The sequence below is a fragment of the Marmota marmota genome, unplaced genomic scaffold (genome assembly GCF_001458135.2).
Source record: "Marmota marmota marmota unplaced genomic scaffold, marMar, whole genome shotgun sequence".
In the NCBI taxonomy this organism is placed as follows: Eukaryota; Metazoa; Chordata; class Mammalia; order Rodentia; family Sciuridae; genus Marmota; species Marmota marmota.
This window is the reverse complement of record NW_025999891.1, coordinates 6,238,105-6,247,401: the sequence shown is the minus strand read 5'-3', so window position 1 is coordinate 6,247,401 and position 9,297 is coordinate 6,238,105. Positions and strand designations below refer to the sequence as shown.

Here is a 9,297-nt window from a genome sequence, read left to right as displayed (position 1 = left end):
TCTTCATGAGCTCCTTGTGTTGATATTTTAAAATATCTGTGTAATGTGATTAGGAGGGTTAATAAATAAAGAACTTAGAGCACATAGTAGCTAGGCATATAGTAAGCCCTTGAGAAGTGGTAACTATTATTATGAGATGAAGAAGTGAAAAGGAAGTTTGCTATTTCCATTATAATTCTTAGAGCAATATAAACATAAAAGCTAAATTTCAAATAAGGGAGGTGAGTATTTATAGTTAGGTTGGCTTAAAAATCATAGTTAGCCAAGTGCAGTGGCCCACACCTGTAATTCCAGCTACTCAAGAGGCTGAGGCAGGAGAATTGCAAGTTGAAGACCAGTCTCCAAGAGTTAAGCCAGCCTGTCTCAAAATAAAAAATAAGGACTGGGGATGTATGTAGTTCAGTGCTAAGTTGCCCAATACCTTAAACAAAACAAAACATAGTTAACTTCTTAAGGTCGCTATCAAATTTGCCTTGAAATGAAAGATTACAATTTGATAGAGATTGCAATCTTCCTTGCACTTAAAGAAACTTTGTAAATGCCTTTTCTTATTCTCATACCTTTTTTATTTAGTAATTATTATATGCTAGACATTGCTCTATCATTTCCAGTGAGGAAAATAGGGGGAAAATCATTTAACTTACTATGTAGTTTATCCCAACTCCTACTGTTAACAGGGAACCCAGAGATTTTACTATTTCAAAAACATTGCCTCTTGGTCTTTTTAATTTTTTTTTCTTTGTAATGGGGACTGCACCCAGGGATACTTTACTGGTGAGCTACCTCCCCATCCCTTTTTATTTTTTGACAAAGCCTCCCTAAATTGTCCAGGCCAGTCTTTTTTTTTTTTTTTTTAATAAAGTTGTCAATAGACCTTTATTTTATTTATATGCAGCGCTGAGAATGGAACCCAATGCCTCACACATGCTAGGCAAGCTTTCTACCATTGTGCTACAACTCCAGCCCTAAGGGCAGGCTTGAACTTGCAATCCTCCCCTCTCAGGGCCTCCCCAGTTGCTGGGATTACAGGTGTGAACCACCTATGGCTGGCTGCATCTTTGTTTTTCACCCATAATTCCTTTAATTTCCCTCAAATATTACAACTGAATTAAGAAACCATGAAGCCCAAGCCAACCTTTGTCTCATTTCTGAGACCAGGGGGTAAAATGTGAAATGAAAAAAAGGAAGGAACCTGGTTAATTGCTAAATCTATTCCCCTTTCATAATTCACATAAGATCAAGGTACTAATGCGAATGTTGAAATAAACAGGTTTAGCAAGAATTCCTGCTTTTTTTTTTTAACATCTTCCAGAACTTAAAAAGAATTAAGCCATGCAATTATTATTATTATTATTATTATTATTTTTAGGTTTAGTAATTACACCAACAATATGGCTTCCAAGCTGGGTTGCCTGATAGTTTTCTTAGAAATGCTAAGTTGCTTGGGCGGTGGTGTGAGGCGGGTCTGTGTCTCAATACCAAAACCTTCTTTCCTAAAACAAATTGTAGTGTCTGATCTACGCAGGGTCACGTGTTTTAAAAGATCGTGTCTACAGAGCTAAGATATTTAAATAACACATTTCTTTCCTTTTTAATCACCCAGTCGGATTCTAATTGGCACGGGAGAACCCAGTGTAATAACTGTTATCACACTATTTTACAATCTAGCAGAAAGCTAGGACTAAGTCTTTTGGGTGGCGGGGTCAGCCTTAGCAGCCCCTACGATTTCCATGACTGATTTTTTTGAAATGTTTACGTCCTTTACCTAATATCTTCCTCTATGAGCTTTTTTAAAAATTATTTTTCAGGACCTCGGTGTTGGGAAGTAGGGCCATGGGACCGAAGCACGTTAAAACCAGACAATATCCTGCACCCGCGGGGCTGTCGCCAGGTAAATCACTCAGACCCGGAGGCGCTTTTTTCAATCCCTGCCGGAGTCTGGCTGCGCGCGCATTGGGTCCCACCTCTAGCCTCGCCCCGCCCCTCCGCTTGAGTCCTGCCCAAGACCGCGGGGTCTCTCGCTGCAATTCCACCGTAGGCCACAAGGGGGTGACAGCGGCCGCAAGAGCCGAAGGATCTTTTCCGACGGCGGAAGCGGAAGAGGCGGGACGTAGGGAGCACGTTTCGTCAGTACGTGCGGGATTTAAGGTTGGGACTGGAGACTAGAAGGTGGGCGCTTCCTGCGCCTGTTGCCTGCTGAGCTTCTCCTGCGGGGCCGTACGGTGCAGACCTCATGGCGGAGATAATCCAGGAACGCATAGAAGATCGAATCCCGGAATTGGAACAGCTGGAGCGCGTTGGACTATTCAGTCGTGCGGAGATTAAGTGAGCGGGGTGGGAAAGGGAAGGGCTGGAGCGGGCTGAGGGGAGGTTGGGCGTGCGTGTGGCCCCGGCCGGGCTGGAGATGCTTTGGTTGTGTTTATTTTTCCTAACGTGGTATAAACCCAGTGCCGGGCTTTGGGGATGACCAGAATGAAATTCTTATCCTTTACAAGGTGTCCATTTACCCATCGGATATACTGACAGCCCCTCATGGAGCAGGGTTTTGGGGATATAAAGGTGATAAACCGGAATCCCTATCCACCAGGAGCTAACAAGGCACTTTGGATGGTGGGAGAATTTCAGGCAAATTAAACATTTCGGTTACAGTTTAAATCGGTGTGTAGAATGTACTTCTGTAGAGATGTCAGCAGAATGCTGCAAGAGCCCGAGAGTGGAAGACTTGGCAGAGGGGGATCATTTGATTTCGTTTCCTATGTACTCCCAATCCTAGCCACAGCGCCTGACACACAGGTTGGCATTCAATAATCTGTCAATCACTTTTAGTAGTTTTAGTGGTTTTCCGTGACTATTTCTTTGGTAGACAATGACTCTGGATGCAGTCATGTGACTGGGAGTCTAAAAGTATTTGTTAATGAAACAGAATATAGCATTGGGGACTCTTAGTGTTCATTAAATGTTATTATTACTAAACGTAAATATTCTGCACACCTTGCATTAAATTTTCCTAATATACACATGTTGTACATTTAGTCCTTAACTAAGGAATGGTGATTCTTCTCCCATAGATCCGTAATAGTAATAAGCCTTTTTAGATATAGACAATACAGGTTTCTAAAAAAATTTTACACATTGAACATATAGGAATAAGAGAATTTTAGTATAGACATTTGATTATTATAAAAACCTAAGTGTGGAGGGCTAGGATATAGCTTCTTGGCAGAATCCTTGCCTAGCATGTGTAAGCCCCTGGGTTTAATTCTGGTCTACAAGAAATATACACCTAATAACCTTGATTTAGAGGAAAATAAGTCTTTATTAATACTATATGTAAATAGCATAAAACACTTAACATTAATTTTGCTTGTAGGAATATCAAATACCCTGGCAATCAATTATGATGGCTATCCTGAAAATTTTAAAATATATCCTAATCTTAGAAATGCAGAAGTAATTGTGTAAGATATTATTTGCCTGTGAAAGAAAATTATATATGGGAATTATGTTTTGGTTATTATGTGTCTTAAATATATCCAAGGTAATTAAAAAAATTCTTTTAAAGCTAAAGTTACTTAAGTTTTATTTTTTTCAAGTGTTGCAGTTTAAATAATTTTCTCTTCAGGGCTATCATTAAGAAGGCTTCTGATCTAGAATACAAAATACAGCGAAGAGCCCTTTTTAAGGAAGACTTTATAAATTATATTCAAGTAAGTGAATAATTTCCTTATTTTTAAATCTCCTTACAAATTTTAAGTCAATTAGAGAATGGTGAGATTAACATTAGTTTTTTGCCAAATTCCAGAATTGCAATTAGATCCATATTTTTGAACAGGATTAGAGGTGATTATTGGGAGTTGTATCATCTACTGAGGCTTTAGTCCTAGTGAAACTGAATTTTTTTTCCTCTCTCTTTCTTTCTATTGAGTTAGTAGATCGAGACAATGTGTATCTGGATTTCAGCAAGAGATCTATCTCTTAGCAGGCAAGACAGGGATGTGAATGTGATGATAGTGGATAGCCAGAAAGTCTAAGTATGTCAATTTGTAAAGAAGTATGCGGCAAGATTCTTTTTTTTTTTTTTTTTTGGTACTTGGGATTGAACCTAGGGGCATTCTACCACTGATGCACATTGCCAGCCCTTTTTATTTTTTATTTTGAGACAGGAACTTCTTCCTTCCCTTCCTCCCTTTCTTTCTTTCTTGGTACCACGAATTGAACTCAGGGACACTTAACCACCTAGAGCTATATTCCAGCCCTTTTTTATTTTTTATTTTGAGACAGGGTCTTGCTGAGATGCTGAGGCTGGCTTTGAACTTGTGATCCTCCTGCCTTAGCCTCCTGAGGTATTGGGAATACAGGCATTGCCACTGTGCCCAGTGATTACTTCCATTTTCTAAATAGGTAGAAAGTTTGAAGATAAGACATATAGGCCAAATCACTTTTTAGATGGGGGAGAATAGCTGTTATGTCAGATGACAGAATCAGGATTCAGAAAGAATAAATAAGACAAAATGTTTATTTTGGTGTAATGGTGAACACCTGGGATCCCAGAAACTCAGGAGGCTGAGGCAGGAGGATCACAAGTTCAAGGCCAGGCTGGGAAATTCAGTGAGACCCTGCCTCAAAATAAATAAAAAAAATAAATGACAAAGAACTGGGGATGTAGCTCAGTGGTAGAGCACTCCTCGGTTCAATCCCCAGAACCACACACAAGAACGACGAAATGTTATAGGACTTAAAAATTTGAGATTGAAGGGCTGGGGTTGTGGCTCAGAGGAAGAGCGCTAGCCTAGCATGCATGAAGCACTGGGTTCAATTCTCTGCACCACATAAAAATAAAATAAAGATATTGTGTCCACCTAAAACTAAAAAATAAATATTAAAAAAAATTGAGATTGATTACAAAAAAACAAATAGTTGAACAAATACTACATGAGACTTAGCTGAGAATGTTGTTTTGTTTTGGAGTGGTCCTAAGGTTTGTAGTACATTGCTAATTCAGAATAAGCCATGGGGGCTGGGAATGTTGCCCAGTAGTAAGTGTATTTGTGTAGCATGCACACAAGGCCCTAGGTTTGATCACTAGTAGTGTCCCCCAAAAAAGTCAAGAGCATATTGTATCAACACTATAACTGAACAAGATTGACTAAAATAGTGTGCTGGGTAAAATTGCAAAGGACATTGGCAGGTAGGCACTGAAAACATGTTGACTTGAAAGATAATGTGTTGTGCTAATCAATCCATATCTGTAGTATTGTATTAGACTCAAGACTACGTTTTTTAAATTATTTTTTATTTTTAAAATATTTGTTTTTTAGCTTTAGGTGGACACAATATCTTTAATTTTATTTTTATGTGGTGCTGAGGATTGAACCCAGTGCCTCACGCATGCCAGGCAAGTGCGCTACTACTTGAGCCATATCCCCAGCCTCAAGACTACATTTTAAGAAGGACTCTTAAAGAGGTTGGTTCAAAGGCAACAAATTTGGAAACCTTGTTATTGGAGCAGTCATTGAAAGCACTAGAGATGCTTGAGGAGATATGTGACAAATGATCTCACTCTTTAAATACTTGAGCTACCTGTGGATTAGTTGGATTAGTTTCAGAGAGTATAACTGAAATAAGCACATTAAAAAGTATACACACATACATATGTACCTACCTGCACATTCTTTTATATATATTTTTTCTTGCCTGCACACAGTTGTATAAATTTGTAAGTGACATTTATTTGTTTTATTTTTTGGTATTGGGGATTGAACCCAGCAATGCTTTACCACTGAGCTACATTCCCCCCCTTTTTAAAAAATTTCTAATTGTAGATGGATACAATACCTTTATTTATTTTTATATTTATTTTATTTTTATTTATTTATTTTTATGAGGATTGAACCCAGTGCCTCACCCATGCTAGGTAAACACTCTACCACTGAACCACAAATGCATCCCTTACCCCTTTTATTTTTTGAGACAGGGTCTTGCTATGTTGCTTAGGGCCTCCCTAAATTGCTGAGTTTGGCCTTGAACTTGCAATCCTCCTGCTTTAGCCTCCCAAGTCACTGGGATTACAGGTATGCGCCATTGTGGCTGGTACAAATGGCATTTTTAAATCAATGAAGTTTAAGTTTCAATTAGATCTTGTCTTCACATACCTGAAAATAAATTCCTGATGAATTGAAAGTTTTTTTTTTTTTTTAAAAGAGAGAGAATTTTTAAAATATTTATTAATTTTTTTTTTTAGTTTTTGGCGGACACATCTTTATTTGTATGTGGTGCTGAGGATTGAACCCAGATCCGTGCACATGCCAGTGGTAGGCGAGCGCGCTACCACTTGAGCCACATCCTCAGCCCGAATTGAAAGTTTTAATGTGGGAGAAAACTTTTAAGTATTTTACAAAATCTATGAAAGAATGAGTTCAGGTAGGGAAAGATAAAATAGAGGAGACTGTGAAAGCACAACTCATTTTCAGAGGAGATGTTAAAAACAATAATAATAGTCTATGCAAAAAATATACCACAATTAATGTGAAAAGGTAAGCCACAAAGTGGGAGAAAATATTCATAAGACATATAGTAAGAATGACATATGTACATGTGAATAACTACAAATCAAGAAGAAAGTAACATGGGCTGGGGCTGTGGCTCAGTGGTAGAGCACTCGCCTAGCATGTGTGAGGTGCTGGTTTTGATCCTCAGCACCACATAAAAATAAATAAATAGAATAAAGGTATTGTGTCCAACTACAACTAAAGAGAAAAAAAGAGAAAGTAACAAAGGACCACAAAGAAAAGTGGGCAGATCTTGTTAACATGCAATTCCCAAAGGGAGAACATCATTTCATAATTCAACTTAGGAAACAATGCAAGCCTCATTAGTAATCAGGTAAATAAATTAAGACCATGCATAGTCTGCCTTATGTTCATCACAATAGTAAACATTTTAAAAATAATTGGTGCAATCCCTTTTGAGTACAGGTTTTAATGATCCATAAAATTGAAATGCATATACCTGTGATCCAGCAATTTCATTTATTCATTTATAGAGTAAATATTGAGGGCCTGCTATGTACATGGCACTGATCCAGTCCAGTGGTGTACAGGGAATCACTTTAAATGGAGAAAAGTCATTGCCTCATGATTGCATGTTAGTGTTGGTAGATAGTGTATACTCTGGAGAAAAGTTCCTGTATTCATAAGAAGATATGTACAAGAATATAAATAGCAGCTTTTTGTAATAGAGAAAAATTAGAGGGCTGGGGACATAGCTCAGTTGGTAGAGTGCTTACCTTTCATGCACAAGGCCCTGGGTTCAATCCCCAGCACCACATAAAAAAACAAAATTAATGGTAAGCTGATACATGCCTATAATCCCAGCAACTTGGGAGAATAAAGCAGGAGGATGCTAAGTTTGAGGTCCACTTCAATCAGCAAATTCAAAGCCAGTCTAGGCAACTTAACAAGACCCAATCTCAAAACAAAAACCACAAACGGTCAGTGTAAAGCANAAAAAAAAAAAAAAAAAAAAAAAAAATTAGAAACAGATTATGGAACAGCAAGAAAAAAGGCAAATTCCACATTGAACATGGAATATTATATAACATGACCTTGAATTTTGGGTTTTTACAAGGATATATCTGAAGTCATTTTGAGGTCTGGTCTCAGTGGTAGACAGCTTGGCTAACACGTACAAGGCCCTGGATTCTATCTTCACCACATGTTCATGAGCACACACACACATAAGTCATGTTGAAAAAAAATATGGAGTGATGAATGTAGCGTAATATCACTTATAGACAATTAAAGCATTATAGCTGGGTGCCATGGCACACACCTGTAATCTCAGTGATTTGGGAGGCTGAGGCAAGAGAATGACAAGTTTGAAACCAGCTTGAGCAACTTAGCAAGACTCTGTATTAAAATAAAAATGGCTGGGAAATACATCATTGGTAAAATGCCTCCAAGTTCAGTTCCTAGTATCCAAAAAAAAAGCATTATAATGAAGTTCAGGATCATTCTTGGAAGTGATAAACTCAGGATAGTTGCTAGTTCTGGAGAGTGAGAATGGAATCAAAGATTAGTACATAGGGGGCTTTATGTTTATTTGAAATGTTCTATTTCTTTTTTGGTACTGGGGATTGAACCCAGGGACCCTTTACCCCTGAGCCACATCCCCAGCCCTTTTTATTTTTTATTTTGAGATAGGGTCTTACTAAGTTGCTTATGGCCTTGCTAAATTGCTGAGACTGGCTTTAAACTTGTGATCCTCCTTCCTCAGCCTCCTGAGCTGTTGGGATTATAGGCATGCACCACTATTCCCAGTTGAAACATTTTATTTTTGAAGAGTACTTGAAGCAAATATAGGCTTTGGTGTTACTTTGTGATAGTTGCATGGGATTTTTTGTGCTTGAAATATTTTTCTCAAAGTTTTTTTTTTCCCCCTCTTTTGGAATTTGAATATAGTGTCTCACTCAGGCTAGGCAAGTGTTCTACCACTGAGCTATATCCCTAGCTCCAGGTAAAACAGTTTTTAAATGAACTTGCAATCTTGTGAGATTTCTGTCTCTAGTATTTTTCCAGTTGTGGCTTAGAGAGTGATTATATAGTAGTGCTTTTCTGAGATCTTTGGGATTTGTAAGTGGTATTTTAGAGGTGGTGGTTGGAGAAGCCCATTAGGCTTGTCACACCTGTTTCAGCTAGTACAACCTCTTTATCTGCTTTACTTATGTGTCAGCTCAGACTTACAAGTGGTTTTTTTTTTTTTTTTTTTGGAAGTATTGGGAATTTGCCCAGAGGTGCTAAATGGGCTACATTCTCCAGCTTTTTTAATTTTTTAAATTTTGAGACAGTATCTCACTAAGTTGGTCTCGAACTTGTGATCCTCCCTGTCTCAGCCTCCCAAGTAATTGGGATTACAGGTGCATACCACCACACTTGTGAAGAATTCATTTTAATAAAGTTAAATGAATTTTCAGTGAATTATAGACATTTTATTACAAATTGTTTTCATTGATAGCAAAATTTTTCTATTTTACATTTTCGTATTTGATATTTTATCTTTCATAATTTTAATGTATTTCCTATATTTAAAAGGTTATAATTTTTTTCTCCTTTTTTTGTGTATGTTTTCTTTCCCAGTATGAAATTAATCTTTTGGAATTGATCCAGAGAAGAAGAACAGTAAGTTGATGATTTTTTTGAAATTGGAAAAAATACAGAATTAAGTAGTGTGGCTGCTTAGCTAGAGCTTATGTTTGGGCGACAGGTAATGTTGATAAAATTGTTTAATGTGCCTGGACTA

General features: G+C 37.7%; 1 protein-coding gene across 3 annotated transcripts in view; it reads left to right on the top strand.

Moving 5' to 3' along the window:
- The first annotated feature begins 2,096 nt into the window (after positions 1 to 2,096).
- Utp6 (UTP6 small subunit processome component) overlaps positions 2,097 to 9,297 on the top strand; it is a 40,056-nt gene continuing 32,855 nt past the window's right edge. For all 3 annotated transcript variants that reach the window (XM_015501162.2, XM_048794618.1, XM_048794604.1), the window contains exons 1-3: positions 2,097 to 2,325; positions 3,623 to 3,707; positions 9,135 to 9,176. In XM_015501162.2, coding sequence (XP_015356648.1) covers positions 2,234 to 2,325; positions 3,623 to 3,707; positions 9,135 to 9,176 — 219 coding nt within the window. In that variant the 5' untranslated portion in view covers positions 2,097 to 2,233. The remainder of the gene's footprint in view (positions 2,326 to 3,622; positions 3,708 to 9,134; positions 9,177 to 9,297) is intronic.